The following is a 24,150-nucleotide window of genomic DNA, read 5'->3' as shown; positions in this document are numbered from 1 at the left end:
ATCGCTTCCTGCAGTGACCAGCATTGCATTTCTGTGTCTCCGTTCTGCTATTTTGGTTTTTGCACATGTCTGTGTATTCTAGCACATGTTGTCGCTTTTGCACATGCCCTGTTTATATTGTATTGCATATATTCTGTATATATGTATTGCGCATGCTCTGTACATACTGTCGCGTTGCAGTAAATATTTCCTCGAACCTCGCGAATTTGATTCACTTTTTTCTGTTTCGCACATATCGCACAGTGGCGGATCATGATTTTGGGAGGCCCCAGGCGCAACCTGATCTGGAGGCCCCCCTATCAGGGACGGATTAAAGGTAGGGGCTGTCCCCCCCCCCCCCCCCCCCGAGATCAGAAAAATTAAATGGAAAGAAAAATGTTTTCTACGTTTTTGACTGAATAACAAACCAAGAAAATAAATTTGCTTAAAAAAAGGGGAAAATTCAGAATTTTTTCCAAAAGAAATCAGAACCGTCCTGAAAAATTGAACACATGGTCACAACCACCGCCCCCACCCACAAATTTGCGTTTATCCACCACTGCACCCTTTTGGCCCTAATAAGAACGAGATGGTTCACTAAAATGAACAATATTATCAAAAATCATAACTTTTTTTTTATTTTTGCATCACCAAAACCATAAACACAAAAATAAGATAAGGAAATATAATGATATTCTCTGGTACTAGATGAAAAATAATCACACTCCCATTAAAAAAAAAAAAAATCACAGTAAAATTCTGCATCATATTTTTAGTAATCTAAGATGTCCGTCCTGGTGCCTTCAGCCACACGGCAAAAATGGAGATCCGTCATAGTTTTAATAATTTAATATTACTGATTAATAAAGATTTGATAATATCTCAAATATAATATATTTGATTTGATATAAAGATACTGATAATATTTAATAGAAAAACATTTCTTCAATAGAGGGAATAGAGGGAAGAAATTATATCGGAGTAAATATAAGAATTATATTTTTAATGGAAGAAATTATTTCAGAATGAATTAAAATTATTGTCAATGAAAGAAATTATTAAAAAAAATTTTTTTAGAAATTATTATTTTTATTTGTTTATTCTATTTTATTTTTACTATTATTATATTGATTATTATTATTTTCTCTTTCAGCCACCTCGTTGGGCACTCTGCCTGTTGTGGCCTTTGCCTTTGCATTATTTGTATTCAGAGTGAATAAAAATCTTCTATATTATGCCCCCCCCCCGTTTCGTTTAATAACGAAAAATGCCACTGTATAACATTGTGGCCCGCGTACTTTATAAAATGTTTCAATATGGCCTGCTATGCCTGAAAGGTTGAAGACCCCTGCAGTAGACTCTCGCTAATCCGGTACGAGTAGTATGGGCCCCACTCCACCGCCGGAAGTGACGTCACACTTCCGGTGTTGAGATATAGTACGAGGTGTCTTATCTCTTTTCCGGTGTTAAGTGGCAGCTGTTGTTAATTAAATGACTTCCGGTGTTGAGATATAGTACGAGGTATCTACTATAGTACGAGATGTATAATTACAAATTATCTCTTTTCCGGTCATTAAGTGACATCTGCTGTTAATTAAGTGACTTCCGGTGTTTATCAAGTGACTTCTGTTGTCTATTAGGTGACCTACGCTGTTTATCTCTACAGAATGCCGACATCCGGTCATTAAGTGACATCTGCTTTCGATTAAGAGACTGCCGGTGTTTATCAAGTGACCTCTGTTGTCTATTAGGTGACCTACGCTGTTTATCTCTACAGAATGCCGACATCCGGTGTTTATTAAGTGACATCTGTTGTTCATTAAGCGACTGCCGGTGTTTATCAAGTGACCTCTGTTGTCTATTAGGTGACCTACGCTGTTTATCTCTACAGAATGCCGACATCCGGTGTTTATTGACATCTGCTGTTAATTAACCGACTTCCGGTGTTTATCAAGTGACCTCTGTTGTGTATTAGGTGACCTACGCTGTTTATCTCTACAGAATGACGACATCCGGTGTTTATTAAGTGACATCTGTTTTCTATTAAGATACTTCCGGTGCCTTATCTCTATTCAGGTGTTTATTAAGTGACATCTGTTGTTCATTAAGATACTTCCGGTGTCTTATCTCTACAGACCCCTATTTACTTCCGGACCTACCATATAAATAGCGCGGTCTGTGAGAGACAGATACCATTAGCTTTTTCTTCACCGTTCTAGCTTGTTCGCTTTCTCTCATCGACTTCATCATTCTTTTCGACTCGGAGCAAGATGGAAAATCGTAATGTAAGTACCTATATATTCATCAATTCTAAATGTGCAGATATCGTGTTTTAATGTAGCGTATTAAATTTATGTTTTTTTTCCAGAATGTTTTCGACGTGGAATCTGTTTTTGACAACAATTCATTGCCTGATGTTATCGATTGGGACGAGGTAACTTTATTTAATTCATATATTTAAAAGATTCACCTAGTATTTAACACTGATTTTTATACTGATGATAATACTGTATTTTTTCTAGAATTCTAATCTGTTCGGATCTGATTTTACCATGGACGAGGCAGAACTGATACTCATCGAAAACCCGTTCTTGGAAGAAATAGATATGAACCAAGCTGAGAAGGTTAGTTTCAGTTGTCTTATGGCTGTTTTCTACAATTCACTTGTTTTCCTCGTATATTCTAACATTTATTCTCTCTCTAACAGGACACCGTGGATCAGATAGGTCAAGGAAAGGATCCTGGCGAGGGTACATCGAGACAAAATACTGTAAGTTTTCTTGAAATAGAACATGTTTATTACTGATTATTTGACTGTTATATACAAAAAACACTTGTTTTCTCTCTTCACATATTCTAACATTTATTCTCTCTCTAACAGGAACCCGAGGATCAGATAGGTCAAGTAAGGGACCCTGGCGAGGGTACATCGAGACAAAATGCAGTAAGTTTTCTTGAAATAGAGTTTGTTTATTTTTGATTATTTTACTGTTTCCCCACAATACTCATTTTCGTTTTTTCTCTTACAGAACACGAAACCATACGTGTTGCAGGAAAAGTCCCGCAAGAAAAATGTCCGCTTTAATGCGGAACAGATCACCTTCACAGCTCGAATACGAACGGAGGAGTTGGTGGACCCGTCAACTCGTTTAATAGCTGCTGTGGCATTTTTGCGAGCGTTGTTGAGGCAACTGATAGACGAGACAACTAGCGGGTTGCACCCCGAGGACCGAATACGGTATGTATTTGTTGGATATTTAGGGACTGGATATTCAAAGTGACGAATTATTTGGAATAATTGATTATTTTCTCCTTTTTCAGAATCGTCATGACATCCGACAATTTGGACCGGCCAATCTCTACATCACTTGTTCCAGTGGCTTCGCTCACGATTGAGTCGCTGCTGGCAGTAATAATGAAAGTGCTGCAGAGTAAAAACTCCATACCTCTGGACGACCCTTCTCTAAGGTTTGACGTTATCACAGTCAGATTACCACGAGGAGGAGGCCGACAAAAGATCGTCAATATATCGTCTGACCGGTTGACAAAGATGTCAATCATACGTACGCCCGAAGACGGACTCTGTTGTGCCAGGGCAATAGTTATAGGCAAAGCTGTCCTAGACAAACATCCGAAGCTCTCGATGGTGAAAGACGGCCGTAAGAATATACAGAGGGAAATGGCTTTGGATCTGTATAGAGAAGCCGGAGTACCCGAAGGTCCTTGTGGTTTTGATGCAATCGCCAAATTTGCCGAGGTCCTGGACGTGCAAATATTTGTCAAGTCCTCCGAAGAATTTTACCAGGTAATTTATCATCACCGAGAATTATACTAATATTATACTATACAATGTAATATATGTTCTTATATAATTTCTTACTTATGTCTTTTTTTATGTAGGTGGTGTTCAAGACGGCCAAGAAGGACAAAAAAATATTTTTGTTGCTTCATGGCGGGCACTACGACCTGATAACATCTCCCAAGGGCTTTCACGCATCGAAATTCTACTGTCCGGACTGCGACAAAGCTTATGATCACGTTCAAAAACACAAATGTGCTACGAGATGCAATACCTGCTTCAGCGAAGCATGCATCCCCGTAGACCCACAATTATGCAGGGATTGCCACAGGACATGTAGATCCGCCGACTGCTACGCAAGGCACAAGAGTCTTGAAGGCAAGAGCAAAACTTTCTGCCAACAATTCTACGAGTGCCCGTCCTGCAAGAGGTTTCTCGTCGAGAAAGAGCGGCCTCGTGTCAAGCACGTCTGCGGGGAAAAATATTGCAGCAACTGCAAAGTTTTCCATCATGACGAACAACACCTATGCTCTCTCAAGAAGAAGACGGTGAAGGCCCCCACCGACAAGCTCATCTTCTTCGATTTTGAGACAGACCAGTCAACGGGGGAGCATATTGTCAACTTTGCAGTTGCTCAATATGCGGACGGCGAAGAGATGGTCTTCAGTGGCTACAACACCATCAACGAGTTCTGCGCATGGCTGTTCCGCAAGGAACACAGAGGATACACCGCAATCGCCCACAACATGAAGGGATTCGATGGCCAGTTCCTGCTCAAGTAAGTTTTTTACCACTATTCGAAAATGTTTACATAAATACCACGTTACTGTTTTTTTTATGTGTTGTTTTTTTTCCTTTGTAGATATCTCCTAGAGCAAGGAGTAAAACCTTCAGTTGTGCCGTGCGGATCAAAGATTATGGCTTTGCGGCTGGACACCCTAAAAATCCGGGTTATAGACAGCCTCAACTTTCTCCCGATGGCTTTGGCCAAACTACCAAAGACTTTCGGTCTAGAAGAGTTGAAGAAAGGTTTCTTTCCTCATCTCCTCAACAGACCAGAAAATCAGGATTACGATGGAGCCCTTCCGGAGAAAGCGTTCTATAACCCGGAAACATTCAACGCCGATATGAAGGCGAAATTCGATGGCTGGTATGAGCAGAGAAAAAACGGGAAATTCGTGTTCAAACACGAAATGTACGAATACTGCAAGTAAGTCCTTTTCTATATTATAATACGTTTTATTTATTGTTCTATTATTTCTTCACTGTACTTAAAATTTTTTATTTTTTTTAGGTCAGACGTCGATATTCTTCGACGGTGCTGCTTGCAGTTTCGTGAGGAATTCCTGGAGCTAACCGGTGTCGACCCATTCCAATACCTCACCATAGCCTCGGCCTGTATGGCAACGTACAGGTCGAAGTACATTGAGGTGGGGTCAATTGGGATGGTGCCCGTCAACGGTTACGTGAATCAAACCAACAGCAGCCGCCTTAGTATCGAATGGTTGTCATACCTGGGTGAGAAGAACAACCTAAAAATTCACCATTCCAGAAACGGGACTGGAGAAAAAAGAGTGCTTGGTCTCAGTGTGGACGGTTTCTGTACCGAAACAAACACGGTGTATCTGTTTCACGGTAATTACTTTTCGGATTTTATTTTCAAAACTTTTTTCTCTAATTATTATTTTTTTTTTTCATGTTTCTCTTTTTTCTTTTCAGGATGCTATTGGCACGGCTGCCCGCAGTGCTTCGATAGGGACCTGGTGAATCCTAGCACGCAGACATACATGTGGGAACTCCACAAGAAAACATCAGAACAAGAGCAGAAAATCCGTCAAGGCGGGTACAGGCTTGAAGTCATGTGGGAGCATGACTTCAATGCCATGAAGAAAACGGACGGGGGTCTGAAAAGTTTCTTGATGGATTTCCACTATGTCGACAGGTTGGCACCCAGAGATGCATTTTATGGTGGTAGAACAAATGCCACCAAGCTGTTCTACCAAGGAACAGCAAAATACATTGACTTCACGTCATTATACCCGTGGGTCAATAAATACTGCAGGTAAGTACTTTAAATATTATTTATAAGTTATTATGACCTAACGTATGAAATGTTTTTAAATGAATTTTCCTTTCATTTGCAGATATCCGGTTGGCCACCCCCGGATTATTACGGAGAACTTTGGGGAGCTGGGGTCGTATTTTGGTATCATAAAGTGCAAAGTACAGCCACCAAGAGGATTATATCTGCCCGTACTCCCATACAGGTAAATGGAATGATTTTTTTTCTTATTATTTGTTTTCACATATCATTATAACAGGTACTAATGAGTTTCATTTTTTCTAGATCCGGCGGAAAGCTGACTTTTCCCCTATGCCGTTCGTGTGTGGAAACACTGTCTAACGAATGCCACCACAACGACGAGGAAAGGTGTATTACGGGAACATGGGTTACAGAAGAGCTCAAGAAGGCAATTGAAAAAGGTTACGTCGTGATGAAAATTTACGAGGTATTTTTTTAATCTCATCACTTTAATCTCATCACTTTATTACTCTAGCAATATATTGTGTAGTCATATGTTTTAACTTCTTTTCTAGGTTTATCATTTCGAAGAATCTCGGGAAGGTCTTTTTGCCCCCTACATAAACGCCTTCCTGAAAATCAAGCAGGAGTCCTCGGGTTGGCCGTCTAACTGCGTCACGAATGAGGAGAAAAACTCATACGTGAAGCAATATGACCAGGTTGAAGGAATCCAGTTGGAGCCAGGAAACATTAATATTAACCCCGGACGTCGACAGGTGGCGAAGCTATGTCTGAATAGGTAGCTATCAATTTTTCAACATCTTTATGTATTTTTTAAATATTCTGCTTTTTTAAGATAGAGTAAAACAAACTATTCTTTTTTTCAGCTTCTGGGGTCGCTGGGGTATGCAGGAGAATAAGTCGCAGTTGTCGTACTTGACTAAAGCCTCCGATTTTTATAAGATGATGAATGATCCTGCGATAGAGGTACTTTTTTAATAATTATTATGTGCTATGATTCTTCATAAAATATTTAACATGTTCACATTTGATTTCATCAAACTAAAAAATATTTTTGTTTTTGCAGGTCAAGGACTTGTATCTGCCAACTGAGAACGTTGCTGCAGTTGAATGGCAGTACAAGTCGGATTTCATACCCCAGACCGACAGGACCAATGTTTTCCTGGCTGCCTTTACAACAGCGTGGGCTCGCTTGAAGCTATACTCCGAGATGGAGAAACTAGGCGATGCCTTGTTGTATTTTGACACGGACTCGTAAGTATCTATAAATTTTTATGAAACTAATTTTATGTGAGCATTTCTTGCATTTGATTTTTCTTTTATATTTGATTTTTCTTTTATATTTGATTTTTCTTTTATATTTGATTTTTCTTTTATATTTGATTTTTCTTTTATATTTGATTTTTCTTTTATTTGATTTTTCTTTTATATTTGAATTTTCTTTTATTTGATTTTTCATTTATTTGATTTTTCATTTATTTGATTTTTCTATTATTTTAGAATCATCTATGCTAGCGATGGTGACAATGACCCGCCATTGGGAGATTTCCTGGGACAGTTTACAGATGAGCTCGATGGTCATGTGATTACCGAATTTGTGTCAGGTACCTTTTTCAATTTATTATTTTTCAACGAAAATTCTCATTATTTCATAAACGAAAATTCCCATTATTTTATCAACAAAAATTCTCATTATTTTATCAACGGAAAATTTATTCTTATTACTTTTATAACAACAGGTGGAGCCAAAAACTATGCCTACAGGAGATCTGACGGTAAAACGTACTGCAAGATTCGCGGCTTCACCCTAAACTTCAAGAATTCGGAAGTTCTCAACTTCGACACTATGAAGGCTCTAGTACAGTCAATGGATTTCTCCACGAAGGTCGTCATTCAAGACAAATACAAAATTACAAGAGAGGTGAAAAGGAGGCGTGTCACAACCCGAGTAGAAGAGAAGAAATACGGCATCGTATATGACAAGAGGGTTCTTCTGCCTGATTTTACAACATTACCTTATGGGTACTAATTTTTTTCTGATTATCGCAATAACGGCGAAGACCTCTACTCTAATGAATAAATTTTTTATTGTTTGTTATAGATTTGTTTCTCTCGTTCTTGTGTTATTTTGGTATTTAATGTTATGCAAACAGAAATATCTGTCATTTACGATGGAGGAGTTGAAGCTTAAACATCCTTTTGGATGTATAGTGTCTGGACCGACTTCTTCGGGAAAAACCCGTTTTGTTTCGAGACTCATAGCCGAAAAAATGATTGATCCATTTCCTACGGAAATTGTCTGGTTCTATGGTATTTATCAATCGTTTTATGAACAGATTTCAGGTGTCAAATTCGTAGAAGGTTTACCTACAGATTACGAGTCTTACATCGGTTCACGAACGCTATTCGTTATCGATGATCTGATGTCAGAGCTAGGCAATGACAGGCGATTAACTAATTTGTTTATTCGCGGAAGCCACCACAGAAACCTTTCTGTGATATTCATCGTTCAAAATTTCTTTCATAAAGGTAGTCAGATGCGAGAAATATCTTTGAATGCACATTATCTGGTCTTGTTCAAAAATCCGAGAGATAGAAGCCAAGTTCAACATTTAGCTAGGCAGATGTATCCGGGTAGACAAGCATTTTTTCAAGAGGTTTTTAATGATGCCTGCAAACCCGCTTACGGCTACCTGTTGATAGACTTGAAACCGAATACGGAAGAACAATTAAGACTGAGAACCGGTTTTTTCCAGGATGATACATATTACGCTTACCAACCCAGATAAATTCATTTCGTGTCGAGCAGCCAAAGTGGTCACATCATGGAAGGGGGTCTTGTCATAGACTTTGAAGGTTTCCAATGTGGTTCGAGAGGATTTATAGTTAAGGAACTGGCTTACTTTTCGTTAGTTGGTAGTAGTTACGGGGCCTATACTTTCCAGCCACCTTATGAATGGTCCGAACTGAGCAGTAAAGAAAGAGCGTCTGCTACATGGGTAATGTCTAAGCTACATCATATTTCTTGGAGAGACGGCGACATACCTTATGACAAACTTTCCGGTATTCTTTCATTGTTATCGGATTCGTATTCTGTTATTTACTGCAAAGGTCAAGATAAGTGCAAGTTCATACAGCGGATGATGGGGAAGCCTTGTTACGATCTCATCGGTTATCCTCAATCCCCCTCTTTACCAAATCCTAAAGTCCGCTGTTTCAAACACGGCTTTAATCATCCCCCATTGCGCACTGATCAAGGCCGTCAAATACGCTATGTATATACGAGAAAGAGGTTTCGACTGTCAGTGAGGATCAAGATGTCGAGGTATGCACAACAAAATTTAGAAACTCTTAAAGAGCTAACCTGCTGTAGAGGCAGAAAGCGCACTGAATTGATAAAGAAAAGTAGCAACAGTGTCATACGGGCCCTCTGCGAAGTGTGTCTTAACGTGTTAAAAGGTAACGTTCCTGTCACGAAAACTCAGAAAGCTAAGCTCAGTCGTCACAAGAGGAGTCTGAGAAATCTGTCTAAGAAGAATCTCCCACTATATAAAAAACGGCGTATTTTAGTCCAGAGAGGTAACGGTTTTCTCAGTCTACTTTTACCAGCAGCTATATCCGTTATCTCTTCCCTCATAAATGGAGCACGCTAAAAAATACGTCATCGTGCCGGCAGATAGACATTTGAACGCTGTAGAACAACAGCTAAGCAAGTTAGATGGTGATATCAGCACTGTTCTCAAGAAGAAAGGTCTGAGAGATGATGAAAAAGCGAAACAGTATTTACAGGTATTGCAAAGGTACCTAGCACTCGCCGAAAATGTGGATACTAAAATTTTAGGGGAAAAGAAAGAAGATATAAGACCCGATTTTGAGAACATGATCATACGAAAAGTCGCTCCGAGTCAGAAGAAAAGAGCTAGAGAACTGGTTGACACCTTGAAAATGAACAATAGACAGCTGTTTTGGAATGAGGATGGCGAACTTGTTCAAGATGGCGTTGTTGTCCCGGGAACAAATATCGTGGAACTAACACGACATAATCTGCGAAAGAAGAAATTTGGAAAAGTACCTAGAGGAAACGAAGCATTTAAAAATTCCGTTGAACAAATAATGTCTCCTCAATGGTTATGCTTGTAACTATAATACAATAAAAATGTGAAAATTTAGAAACCTGTGTTATTTTTTCTAGTATATATTCTCACACGATATAATTATACTCTCATTTGCTAATGAACAGAGCTAAGAAACAGGTGTGTTTTAGCGATAACGTATCAATATTCGTAGTTGGAGGCGAGGATAGAAGAGGGTTTTGGCTCGAGGATGCGATAAGATTTAGGAAAAGAATATCCGATTTTGAAAAAATATGGAGAAATATACAAGTCCCTCCGAACCGGCCAGTTTTGGCGGAATCAACGCGTTTCACAGGCGACAGAGAGAAGTCGGTAAAAACGTGACTTTGAAAGATGTCAAAGAATTATTGCAGGGTAACGAAGCATATACTTTGCACAAGCCATCGAGGAAGAATTTTCAGAGGAATCGAGTGATAGTGGGAGGTATAAACGAACAATTTCAAGCCGATTTGGTAGACATGCAGGCTCTGAAGAAGGAAAACAAAGGCATCAAGTACTTACTTACTTGTATCGATGTTTTATCAAAGTTCGCTTGGGCCATACCCTTAAAAGATAAAACCGGAAAAGAAGTTACCGAAGCGTTCAGAAAAATTTTCAGAGGCCGCGTATGCAAGTATTTGCAGACCGATAAAGGTACAGAATTCAAAAATAAAACTCTGCAAGTTTATCTAAAATCGATGAATATCACACATTTTTCAACAGAGAGCGAGAAAAAAGCCTCTGTCGTCGAGAGATTCAACAGAACTCTAAAACAGAAAATGTTTAAATATTTCACACATAATAATACGCACAAATACATAGACGTATTAAGCGATCTGTTACATAGTTACAACAACACGTGGCACCGCAGTATAAAGACTAAACCCGTTCTTGTTACCGAAGAGAATCAATCGGTCGTTTGGAATGAACTGTATAAGGATATCTTGAAACCCGTGAAGACAAAATTCAAGTTTGACATTGGAGATACGGTCCGCATAAGTCGCGTCAAAATGATTTTCGAGAAAGGATATGAACATAATTGGACTCGAGAGATTTTCACTATTAAAGAGAGACTCGAGCGCTTACCTCCAGTGTACAGGATAAGCGACTCTGACGGTGAGATTGTCCAGGGTACTTTTTACGAATCTGAATTGCAGAAGGTGAAGCCGAGCGAATATTATCAAGTAGAAAAAATTCTAAAAAGACGCAAATTGAGAGGTAGAATGGAGTATTACGTAAAATTTAAAGGCTACGACAGCAAGTTCAACGCATGGGTGAGTCATCTCAAGCGTATATAAGTGACAGTGTTTGCGCATTTATCAGTCATTCAACAAGATGTCGTTCTATGTAACACTCCCCAGCGACAGTTCAGGATCATACTATCCTGAAAACACTATATCCCATTTTGTCACAAGACTGCCATTTCCAATAAGCTTGACTGGTGAATGGGAGTGTGCACTTTCGGAGATTGTTTATTCTCACACATGGTACAACATAACCGAAAAAAATAATCTGTTCGGATTCGATCTGGGTGATGACAAACTACATGGAAGAAACGTTCCAGTCGGATATTACGAGACAGTTCCCGATCTCTTGAACGGTATGAAGATACCGGCTTTAAGAAACAAAATAGTGTTTAATTACAATGAAAACACGAGAAAAGTGAAAATAACTCTAAAAGATGGTGCAAAACTTTTGTTAAAAACTGGCATTGCGGAGCTGCTGGGATTTGAACCATTGCTGATCGAAGAAACTACCGAAAGTCCTTACGTTGCTGACACAAACGTGTTTTTTCCAGTTTTGTACGTCTATTCAGATATCGTGCAGCCTCAGGTTGTGGGAGATGTGCAAGCTCCACTACTGAGAGTCGTTCGCGTGAAAGGAAAAGATAACGAGGTTATAAGCTCTCATTATGATAGACCTCACTATCTCCCTATTGCTCGAAAAGAATTCCAGACTATAGAGATAGAAATTCGAGACAGTTCGGGAAATCACATACCTTTCAGTAGAGGAAAATCGATTCTGATTCTTCACTTCCGCATGAGACAACTCTTATAAAAACACCGGTCTTATCGACCTATTATCATTTACGAACTAGATACGAAAGATGAAGGTTCCATACCATTGTTGCACTGAACAGTTTGAAGACTATTATGTCCAACAAGCCGGCCAAGGCCTGCCGTATTATTCGGGCGTTGTAATGCAGAGAGGATATGGACTAGGAAACATATTCGGCAGTCTTTTTAGAGTAGCTTTACCTTTTCTAAAAAAAGGAGCTAAAACTGTTGGCAAACAGATTTTACGCTCCGGCGCTGATATTGTTGATGACGTAATGAAAGGGGAAAACGTCAAAAAAGCAGCGAAAAGAAGAATGGGTGAAGCTGGTAAGATACTGACGGAGAAAGCAGTGGCCAAGACTCGGTCCATGTTTGGAGCGGGACATAAAAGGAAACGTAAGAAGGTGAAACGCATCATTTTAGCCAAACGACCCAGCGTGAACACACACGATATTTTCGATCCGTGATGGCTTTTCTCTTGAAGGATTCTCCTCAACTGGCAAAATCTGAACTCAACCTTTTCACTCTACCTGGAACACAGACTACCATAGAAAGTGGAAAATGGGTTACCTATTACCCAATTTCAAACGTCTCCGATGGTGGCCCACTGGAATTTAACATTGGCGGAAGTGGTGACGAGTATCTGGATCTCTCTCAAACGTTAATTCATGTGAGAGCTAAGGTCGTGAAAGGCGATGGAACTTTTCTGGATAAAGGGAGTAAAGTCGCCCCTGTGAACCTATTCTTGCAATCCATGTTTTCCCAAGTTGATGTTTCCCTGAATGACCGTCTGATATCATCTTCCAGTAACACGTACCCCTACCGAGCTATGATAGAAAAACTCCTGAATCACGGAAACGAAAGCAAAACCAGCCAACTGACTACAGAACTCTTTTACAAAGACACTGCCGGAAAAATGAGTGATGTGGACCCGAAGTCAGAGGATCCCAACGAAGGTCTAATACAACGAGCAGCGTTCATCGAAGAAAGTAAGACCGTCGACATGATGGGTACTATTCACGGAGACATATTTTGTCAACAGCGACTCCTACTGAATCTTGTCTCTCTAAGAATAAAAATAATACGTAGCAAGTCAGAATTCTGTCTCCTTTCACCAGACAAAGATGCAAACTTCAAAGTCATTCTCCGTGACGCCTGTTTATACATAAGACATGTCAAAGTGTCTCCTGGTGTGCTTGTGGGACATGCGAAAGCTCTGAGCCATACTCCAGCCAAGTATCCGATAGACAGAGTAATATGTAAAGTTTACTCGCTACATCAGGGTAGCATGTCGTGGGTTCAAGACAGTGTCGTCGTTGGACAATTACCCAAGAGAGTGGTAGTCGCTTTAGTAGACAACGACGCTTTTTCGGGATCGTATAGCAAATCGCCGTTCGAGTTTAAACATTACGATCTTAACTTCATAGCCGCATATACTGACGGACAGCCAGTACCTTTCAAGCCTCTAGAGCCCCAATATGATCAAGGATTATATGTCAGAGCGTATCATAGTTTGTTTTTAGGGACTGAAAAAGCCTGTCAAGACAGGGGTATAGACATCTCTCGAAGTGAGTTCCCATTGGGGTACGCTATCTACGCCTTTGATCTCAGCGCCGATCTCTGCCAAGGTGATCATTTCAATCTGATCAGGCACGGCAACCTACGACTGGAAACAAAGTTTAAATCCCCGCTTGTCCAACCAGTCTCTGTCATTGTCTACCTGGAGTTCGACAACGTCGTAGAAATAAATCAGGCACGAAACATCCTCCATGATTTCAGCAGTTAAAATATGTATTCGTCTCAAATAAAAACAATTTTAGAGCGGGAAACACCATATTTCATCGGCGTGTTTCCATGTGACATGTTACCTTTGCATATTCAAACTTATCCGGCGTCTTTAGTTGTGAACGCAGATAAGCATACAGAACCTGGTTCTCACTGGATGGCAATCAACATTCCGGATAAGAACACCTTGGAATTTTTCGATTCTTACGGACAGAAACCAGAGACTTACGGAAAAGAAATTGCATCATTTACAAGAAGATATAAAAACATTTTATGGAACTGGACTCCTCTACAATCACCTACCTCCAATGTATGTGGACAGTATGCTGTGTTCTTCGTGATACAGAGAAGTAGAAATGTAAGTTTAGAAAGTATTGTTAAGAAACTAAACAGAAAAGGAAATGATTTTGCTGTTTATCAGTATGTGAAAAAACATTTTGCTGTACGAATGTTTTTCAAGAAGTAATAAAGAGATTTTGCCGATACATTGTGTTGTCTTTTATTTCTGTCGTTTGAAGTTTTTTTATTAAAATGTTATGTGAATAATCTTCACGCGTAGTAAAATGAAACACAACAAGTTCATTCAGTCCAAATATTTATTCATATCAAGATATCGATTGCATGCTCGATAAGTTTATACATCTGTCTGGAATTTAAATTTATTCCTTTTATCGTCGGTGTGTTATTGACAAAAACACGAATATCATAAATTGTATTACATCTCGTGAAAAAAACACCATCACCAAGAGATTCGGAACGGGAACAGTTTCCTCTAAATTTAAAGCTTGGGTCGTCGTACGCAGTCAATGCAAGGCTAGATAAAGTGATAATTATAATCACGGACACAACGATGATCCCGATTAAGGCTTTTCCGGTTTCTTCACGGCTAAAAAATTTTCTCTGGGCCGTCACAGCGATATCCGTCTCCTGTTGCATAATGAAACACTCTGTACTGAGAAAAATGACGACCGATCCCCCGGAAGTTTATAGCGACAAGGTATCAGTAGCCAATAGCGATGAGGCAGCAGCGGCCAATAGCGATAAGGCACCGGAAGTCGGATAATTAACAACAGATGTCACTTAATAAACACCGGATGTCGTCATTCTGTAGAGATAAGACACCGGAAGTCTCTTAATCGAAAGCAGATGTCACTTAATGACCGGATGTCGGCATTCTGTAGAGATAAACAGCGTAGGTCACCTAATAGACAACAGAAGTCACTTGATAAACACCGGAAGTCACTTAATTAACAGCAGATGTCACTTAATGACCGGAAAAGAGATAATTTGTAATTATACATCTCGTACTATAGTAGATACCTCGTACTATATCTCAACACCGGAAGTCATTTAATTAACAACAGCTGCCACTTAACACCGGAAAAGAGATAAGACACCTCGTACTATATCTCAACACCGGAAGTGTGACGTCACTTCCGGCGGTGGAGTGGGGCCCATACTACTGGTACGTATTACACCACGGTGTGCCAGATTTTACCAAAATTGCTGGATTAACTTTGAAGAAACCCATTGAAATAATATATGAAATTTCGTGCAAAGACATAGTCAGGACTTGATCAGCAATTAAGAAATATTAGAACGTGTTAAGGGGGTTAGGGCATCAGGAGAAAAGTGACACCACACCACCTAAATATCCTGGACTACTGGACGTGCTGGATTAGAGCACGACCGAATTCTCGAGAGACTACTGTAGTTGAATTGAAATGCTCAAATAAAAATTTATCAGATAATTTATATATTTTTAGTTTTGCTTACCGTTATTTTTGGAGATTCTGCAATCTAAATCCTAAAGGAAATCTTGAGGATCGGCATGAAAATTTTTTTCATTACAATAACACACATTACAATTACATTAACAATAAACACTTTTCGGTCTGACACAAAGATGTTGTCTACCCAAGCCTCCTTGACCAATCCAAAAATGTAGCTCTTTTTTTTAGAAAGAAGGAAAAGAAACCCCCTTGATTTTTTTCAGCCGGGGAGGGAGTGTTAAAAGAGCAACAGAAAAATCACGTGATTCAGAATGCATGTCATTCAGCATTCATTTCAAACCCCACTTTTCTTTTGTCATATGGTCGTATGGTTCCAGTCATAGATTGCAAATGTATATGTTGTTTGAACCAGCTTATAGTATTTCATTCAAACAAGTGGGAGACAAAATCACAATAAGAGCTCTACTACATTCATTTTAATTAGTACGACTGTCTCTTCCTGTCGATGTCGCCGCTTGCCGATAGCCATCTTGCCATCCATTATACTGTATACAAAAGCTTACACCAAAGCTGTCGTATTATCGGCGCCCATGAAAGCATTTAATACTGTGGAATGAGACATCTGTTTATGCCTTCACTACAATTTTCATTTCGGACAGACATTAGGACCTGCTGTTCTCATCCCTCCTCCTGCTTGTGCCCTTAGGGAAATACTGTTTGAAAATGACCCTCCCTGAATGATCGCTTTACAATGTCTCTTCTTTCTTTGTCGGGGAAGAACTGGCCCTTGAGAGCTGCGTCTTGTAAATTGTTCTTTTCTTTCAGTTCCCGTTTTTCTTCCATAACTCATACGTACAGTATACAAAAAATAACAAAAATAAAAAATAAAAAAAAATTGCGGTTGAAAAAAAAAGGGAGAGCAGATACTGTACTTAGTTCAAGAGATTTGTTGATGCGCATGTAAATTCATATGTAGGATGAAGCACACAACTATTTGGAGGCCCCCCGCTCTGCCGAGGCCCCAGGCGCGCGCCTCATGCGCCTGTGCGGTAATCCGCCACTGATATCGCAATATATTTAATTCCACGATCGCTCCCTACAGTGACCCGCATTGCACTGCTATGTATCCGTTCAGCAAATAATTGTTGTTTTTGCCCATGCTTTGTATTTTTATTCTTGCACATATTCTCGCTTTGGCACATGCCTGTTTTTATTGTCTCGCACATGATCTGTTTATATCATATTGCACATGCTCCGTACATACTAACTCGCACATGTTCTGTACATACCGCCTTGTGCATATCGCTCCGCTACTTCACGCCTTTATACTATGTTGTCCCATATATAACTTGTATCCCGCATATATTGTACATATTTTAATATTGTATCGCACCGTATAATTGTATCGCACTAATTGTCGTTCTTGCACATGCCATGTATGTATATTTTTTCACATATTTTCGTTTTGCACAGGTTCTGCATATATTGACTCGCACTGGCTCTGTGTATTCGGTGTCCGGCATATTACTCTGCTACTGCACGTATTAACTAGTTGTCCCATAGATAACTTGTACCCCGCAACACGTCTGCAACCTGCAGTGGCATTCGCGCCCCCCCCTTTTTGTATATAATATTTTGACCATTTCTGCGTTGTACAAATACAAATACAACGCCACAACAGGCAAATTGCCCAACGAGGTGGCTGACTTAAGAACATCATGGATCCCCGAACCCCTACCTACTACTGCTACACCACACATGCCGTAGAGGCTCTCCCGTTCCTCTCCAGTGAGACCCAACCCAATAGGGTAAAGGGCTTATATCCCTCAAGGGACAGAGTCTGGGTCTTGTCTTGACTTCAGGGAGCCAACGTCAGCATCGTCAGTACGGACCTGGCTCAAAAATTCCAGCAACGACTTCTCTACGTACCACCATCGTTGACGCTGCAGACAGTCACGCATAGGCGGAAATAGACTTGGAAGTCTGGGGGGATACGGTCATTATTGCTGGGGGAAGGCAAGGTGATGATGATGTCAATTTAAATATACACATATACATTAAACTAGCCGACTTCACCTTTGACCCTGGGGGGGGGGGGGCAATGCACCCCCATGTCTCCCCGTATCTCCGCCCATGCAGTCACGGGAGAGAAAATGACTGTGCGTGGAAAATTGGAAGTATCAGCGAAGTTCGCCACGGTCGTCTACCGACACACCGTCTTCGTGGCCGACATAAAAGACCCGTGTATCATCGGACTGGACTTCCTGAGGAAACATGGATTTTTCTTGGATATGAGAAATGACCAGCTGCACACGCTGAGGGAAAACATCGCCCTACTTGGATGTGGTCGTGACGAATTTCCTCCACAGAAAGTGATGGCCATTCCGGAAGCTGTAAAAGGGTTCCTCTATGGCATGAAAAGAAAGATACAGCCTCGCAAAGAAAAAGCGCATAGAAATGTCGACGCCCTGACAAGAGGACCGGGTCCACAGAACCGTCGTCATTGCGTCAAGGCTGCAGAAAAGTACGGGCCGGCGAACCCTGTAGTGAGACAGATAACATCTCAAGTCTCAAGTGACGATCCTTGGAGACAGATCCACCGACAAGAATACTCGGAAGGCCCAGCTAGAAGATCCTGACATACGACCGATAATGGACTTGAAAGAATCCACCGGGAGTAAACCAACATGGAAAGACGTCGCCTCTTCCAGTCCGACGACCAAGAGATACTGGGTACTATGGAACTCCCTGGAGATGAGAGATGGTGTACTGTACCGCAAATGGGAGTCGGAGGATGGAAAGACGTTCCGGTGGCAACTCGTCCTGCCAAGGAGTCGTGTGAAAGAAATGTTAAAAGAATTGCACGGAAGCCCGACCGGTGGACATTTCGGTATAATTAGGACTCTCCAGAAGTTCCGTGAACGATTCTGTTGGGACAAATCCAGGACCGATGTGGAAGAGGGGTGAAAGTATTGCGACACCTGCGCCGCTCGCAAAGATCCTCCGAAGCGCACCCGGGCCCGTCTTCAACACCACAACGCTGGAGCGCCGTTTGAAGGAATCGCCAGGGACATCTTGGGGCCGTTACCGAGAACCGCCAGCGAGAGTGCTGAATTCTCGCCATCGCAGATGCTTATGGGACGAGATCGTCGAATCACCAAAGATCATTCATTTCATTTCATTCCGTGCACCGCCCAGGCTCTATTGACCATTGTCAATTTTATCCATTGCCCCGGATGAGGGGGCTGGGCGATGTCGGGTGCTTTATTATGCATATAAAAATATAAAATGCATGAACATTGGATATAAAAACACATTATTAAAAAAAACAAAAGTATATACAGATTTGAATATTTCTATTATACAATATACAATTTATTCCGATGAGCTCTTCTGATGTCTTTTTTAGCTTTATTGAGCTTGAGCCCTTTGTTTTTCTCTGTGGCCAAGCGCCAGGTCCTGAACTACGTTTTCCCTCATTGGCTTGTTGGCTCGAGTGATCCTGCGCCGTGGCATGGTCCTGGACCACGCGTCTTTTCTTGTTGGCTCGGGTGTGAGCCCTCCGCCGTGGCCAGGCCAGGTCCTGGACTACGTTTTCCCTCATTGGCTTGTTGGCTCGGGTGAGCCTCCGCCGTGGCCAGGCCAGGTCCTGGACCATGCGTATTTTCTTGTTGGCTTGTTGACTCGGGTGAGCCCTCCGCCGTGGCCAGGCCAGGTTTTGGACCACGCGTCTTTCCTTGTTGGCTCGGGTGTGCCCTCCACTGTCCCCAGGCCAGGTCCTATACCACGCGTCTACCCTCGATGGCTTGTTGACTCGGGTGAGCCTCCGCCGTGGCCAGGCCAGGTCCTGGACTACGTTTTCCCTCATTGGCTTGTTGGTTCGGGCGAGCCTCCGCCGTGGCCAGGCCAGGTCCTGGACCATGCGTATTTTCTTGTTGGCTTGTTGACTCGGGTGAGCCCTCCGCCGTGGCCAGGACAGGTTTTGGACCACGCGTCTTTCCTTGTTGGCTCGGGTGTGCCCTCCACTGTCCCCAGGCCAGGTCCTATACCACGCGTCTACCCTCGATGGCTTGTTGACTCGGGTGAGCCTCCGCCGTGGCCAGGCCAGGTCCTGGACCATGCGTCTTCCCTCGTTGGCGTGTTGACTCGGGTGAGCCCTCCTCCGTGGCCAGGCCAGGTCCTGGACCACGCGTCTTTCTTTGTTGGCTCGGGTGAGCCCTCCGCTGTGGCCAGGCCAAGTCCTGGACCACGCGTCTTCCCTCGTTGTACTCCAAAGTTGTACCATCAAAGACCGGATCAACATCGGGTTCGAGAAGTTGAAGAACTGCTACTATGCGATGGCCACGTCTCATGACTTCGAGGAAGGAGACCTTGTCTGGCTCTGGAATCCGAAGCACCGAAAAGGACTCTGCGCGAAACTCCAGACGTCTTGGGAAGGACCGTACAGAAAGACCCCTAAGAAACTGAACGATGTGGTTATTCGGATTCAAAAGACAATCGTCAAAATGCAAAGGTGGTCCACCTGAACAGACTGGCTCCTTACCACGGTGAGTGACGAAGTGCGACCCACTGACTTGAGGACTGAATTGTCAGGACGAAAAATTCTAAAGGAGGGTGCAGTGTTACGAAAAAATATCGGTAGCACAGTTTTTGGAGAATACCTCGGGACAGTAATCTGTTGCCAAACCGCAAGTGTCGCCATGGCTTAAATTCATTACGAGCAGGAATTTTAAGAAAATTCGAATAGACCAATCGGATAGCTCCATTTCGCAAGCAGCCAATCAGGTTGTTGCAAAAGACTTACACGCAGGCGCTTCGCTTCATTCTTGCCACGACGTTTGACTTGAACAGACGTATTGTTTTTTCGTTCCAGTGAGCAACCGAGATTGAAGATTTGGTATTCAATCCAAGTGGGAAACTCGGTCAGCGTGATACTCTTATCCTCTGAAGACGACACCCATTGTGTGTTGAAATGCATTAGGAGTTTTTAATATTTCCTGGTATTTGCCTTATTAGTTGACGATTTTTTGAGTAAAGATAAACACTCGAATCGTGTGGAAAGATCGAGGTCTTCGTTGACCTCCATACGGTGGCACCGCCAGACTGGTACTACGTTAGAATTTCTGGAAAATTCGATGTGTCTTTAAAAACGATGCGAGGAATAGAGAGAGTAGTCAATGTTGTTTGGACATTATTTTAAATGCGAGATTCTTATTTGTGAATAATTGTAAATAGCTGTTTCCTTTGAATAAATCTGTGACGTCCTGAAAATTGCTTCATCCTCTGATCATTTCAAGGACTTGTTCATTGGACTTGGACATTATTCGGAACAATATTACTTTTTTCGATTTTTAAAAATTCGTTAATTAATCCGCATATTTATGGAAACCAAAGTATTGAAGCCTTGTATGACAATTTAATTGTTCACATCATAAATGAGAATAAAATATTCTTTATGAGTTCAAAAAAAGAAATATTTGTTTTTCACTGAAAAAACACTGGTGAGTTTTTTTTGCGTGAAATTGGTAGTTGAAGCGACTTTTTCGCCAAAGAAGATAGAAATTGAAAGTTTCTGTCTGCTGTGCTTTCGTCCCGATACAAATTTTCTTAATAGGTCGATCTTTCATATTCCTCTTCTATAACACTACTTTGCCTTTAAAAAGGTGAACGAATTTTTTTTAAATTTGAAGAACATTCTGGCAGTAGGGTGAACACAGGGTTACAGAAATGTCCAGCTACATTGCAACCGTCCACCTAAGATTTGTTTAATCTTTTTACGACCAATGTTCCCAATTAGGAACACCAGTAAAATATTTTTTAAGTCAAAATATTTTTCTTACATGAAAACACTTGATTTTTTTTTCTTGAGCGCGTGAGATTCCAAACTTAATTTACAAAACAAAATTTTCATTCATTTCAGCGCCTATGCCGTAAATTTGATTTTTTTTTAAATAGCCTATTTTCAAAGAAAAACAAAATTCATTTTTTTTGTTTTTGATTTTAATGTTGTTTCTATAGACATGGGAAAGTCCAGAAAACATACAGGAACATTTTTTCATGAATATTTTATGGTTGATATCTCTAAACTAAAGGATCAGAAGAGAAAATAATAGAAAAAAAATTAAAATCAATTCAAATCTTAAAAAAAAAAATTCCAGCTCAACCATTGCCCAATTGCCAGCTGAAATAGCCAAATATTGAAAGAATCTGTCAACAGGCCTGCAGTGACAGAAGGGTGGGGGATGGAGCCTTCCGTGGCTTCTGCTTGAAGTGCTAGATGTATCTTTGACGTGATAAGGGTGAACGTTGGGCTCATGTATATTGTACGAAGAGTTTCCTATTTGTAATGGTAATTTTCCTATGAGTACTTTCACAAAAAGTGACTTCTTAAGCGGAGTGGGGTGACGCATTTCCAAGAGTTTACTAAGATTAGAACCCCATAGAATAGTGGAGTCGACAAACCGCAGCTCGCGAGCCACATACAGTTCTTTGGCCCGTGAGTGCGGCTCTTTCACAAAATACCACGTACGGGCGCACAAAAATTCCAGATTTTTGCAAAATCATGTTTAAACATGCATTTTGCCATTTTGTTCTCGCTCCCAATTGAGTCATCTTTTCCACGAGTTTTTGCCGGAAAAAAAGAGTGAAAGCCTGACGCTACTCTCACGTGACTCTTCCGCGACCAGTCATGTGGGTCGAAACTGGGAAATTCGGGAAAAAGTTGTTAAAAACAAGGCTTTTTTGATAAGGTAAACTCGGGGTAGATAGACGCAAAAGACGAGCCTTCTCTCAGAACATGGGGGAGGACACGCAATGTTTTCCATACTAAGGAACGTCAACCTGTACCCTGCCAAATCATAGAAGACGATGCTCCTGGACCACCACCTCTCATGACGGCTCTCTCGACGCCTCTTCCATCCAACATCGGTTAATACTGCCAGAAGCGATCCACCAGGGGCCGCACATCTGAAGACGACGCTCCTGGAACACCACCTTACCACCTCTCATGACGACTCTCCCATGACCACCTCTCTCCAACCGCATCCAACATCGGCCAACACTGCTAGGAGACATCCACCAGGGGCCACACCTCTGAATATGACGCTCCTGGACCACCACCTCTGAAAACGATGTTCCTGGGCCACCACCTCTCATGATGACTCTCCCGTGGCCACCTCTCTCTCCATCTGCATCCAGCATCGGTCATCGCTGCTGAAGCATTCCACCAGGGGCGACCATCCGAAGACGATGCTCCTGGGGCATCTACCCCACAAGAAGCCTTGGTATTTCACCGACGACGTCTTCCGACTAACATCTCGTCGGACGCGCTTACAGTGAACCTGTCTTCCGCACATTTCACAGAGAAGGGAGTGAGATATCCGTAAGACAACAAAAGAGTAAAATAATAACTCAATAAACTTCAAGTAAAGTTAATTAAGTTAATTTTGTGGAGCGAAAGAAGATGTAGTGTCGAGAGGATTAAAAAAGGTATGTTGAGATGGTTTGGACATATAGAGAGGATGAACGAAAGGAGATAGACGAAACAAATATACAAGACGAGTGCGGATGCGGATGGGAGAGTTGGAAGGGGTCGACCTCAGTGAACGTACCTCAATCAAATCGAAGATATTTTTAGCAAAGGCCAGCTTAAGAGTACCTTGATTAAGTTAATAACAATGCACCTACCTATATAGTTTAGGTTTGAAAAATTTGGCTCTCAAAAGAAGTTTCAATCGTTGTACTGTTGATATTTGGCTCTGTTGACTAATGAGTTTCGCTGCCATAGAGGATGATTGGGATATTCAAAAAGTGACTCGGTAAGCGGAGTAACGGGCAGGGGCGTCGGAAGTGTTTCGAACCTGTGGGTGCCCGTCTTGAGATTCATGCAGGAAATTTCGATTTTTGAATCAATTCTGTGGGTGCTCGAACCCGTTCTACAAACTTCCGTGGGTGCTCGAGCACCCACAGCACCCCCGGCTCCGACGCCACTGGTAACGGGTTACCCGGGTGAATAACGAGGTTGGACTGCATATGAATTGACATTAACATAATCATCGTGCTCACCCCAGACTTTCGAGTCTATCTCCGCCTATGACCTTAGTTGACGAGTGACCTCATTCTTAGATAAGTCGCTATGTGGTGGCAATGTCAGCAGTTGTGAGCTTTGGCCCGAGTTAGGTACGACCATGGGTGGAGATACGGGGGGGGGGCGTGGGGGGTATTGCCCCCCAGCGTCAAAGGTGGAGTCGACTGATCTAATGTATATATATGTATATATGAATTGACATCGTCATCGTGTCCCCCCAGCAATAATGATCGTGCCCCCCCCCAGACTTACAAGTCTATCTCCGCCTATGGGTTCGACCATCTATGTACGGCCCCTATGTTCAGCACACACACCAGCAGGGATGGGCTCAACTATTTTGCGACCCGGTGGGAAAACAGCTGCTTTGTAGCCCTCCGAAACTATTTCCCCCGATCCTTGAGGTGGCTGAAATAACACTCAGTCACCAGGTTCCGATGAATATGCTATTCTCTGGCATAGGCATCGAAACCATTCTGCTGCAAAATGTGTGCGTCATCTCTACACAGCACATAATAATGGAAGAGCTGTCAGGGCTAGACGACGGATTACATTAGC

General features: G+C 41.7%; 2 protein-coding genes across 2 annotated transcripts; both read left to right on the top strand.

Annotated features, from left to right (window-relative positions):
• Positions 1–1,387: 1,387 nt before the first annotated feature.
• LOC149085060 (uncharacterized) lies at positions 1,388–9,026 on the top strand. Its single transcript, XM_089232842.1, has 17 exons — positions 1,388–2,413; positions 2,502–2,603; positions 2,687–2,749; positions 2,861–2,923; positions 3,009–3,217; positions 3,301–3,784; positions 3,880–4,556; positions 4,641–4,988; positions 5,073–5,413; positions 5,498–5,840; positions 5,923–6,045; positions 6,126–6,288; positions 6,377–6,600; positions 6,689–6,788; positions 6,889–7,076; positions 7,323–7,426; positions 7,562–9,026. The coding sequence occupies exons 1-17, from the start codon at positions 2,333–2,335 to the stop codon at positions 7,849–7,851; spliced, it is 3,903 nt and encodes a 1,300-aa protein (XP_089088968.1). The 5' UTR covers positions 1,388–2,332; the 3' UTR covers positions 7,852–9,026.
• Positions 9,027–12,994: 3,968 nt separating this feature from the next.
• On the top strand, positions 12,995–13,777 carry LOC149085059 (uncharacterized protein F54H12.2-like). The gene has a single exon (XM_089233843.1). The coding sequence runs from the start codon at positions 12,995–12,997 to the stop codon at positions 13,775–13,777; it is 783 nt and encodes a 260-aa protein (XP_089089969.1).
• The last annotated feature ends 10,373 nt before the right edge of the window (positions 13,778–24,150 follow it).

The sequence above is a fragment of the Pholcus phalangioides genome, unplaced genomic scaffold (genome assembly GCF_987345545.1).
Source record: "Pholcus phalangioides strain wild (caught in Gottingen) unplaced genomic scaffold, Ppha-v1.0 ptg000007l_1, whole genome shotgun sequence".
NCBI classification, from domain to species: domain Eukaryota; kingdom Metazoa; phylum Arthropoda; class Arachnida; order Araneae; family Pholcidae; genus Pholcus; species Pholcus phalangioides.
This window is presented reverse-complemented; position numbering and strand designations above follow the sequence as displayed.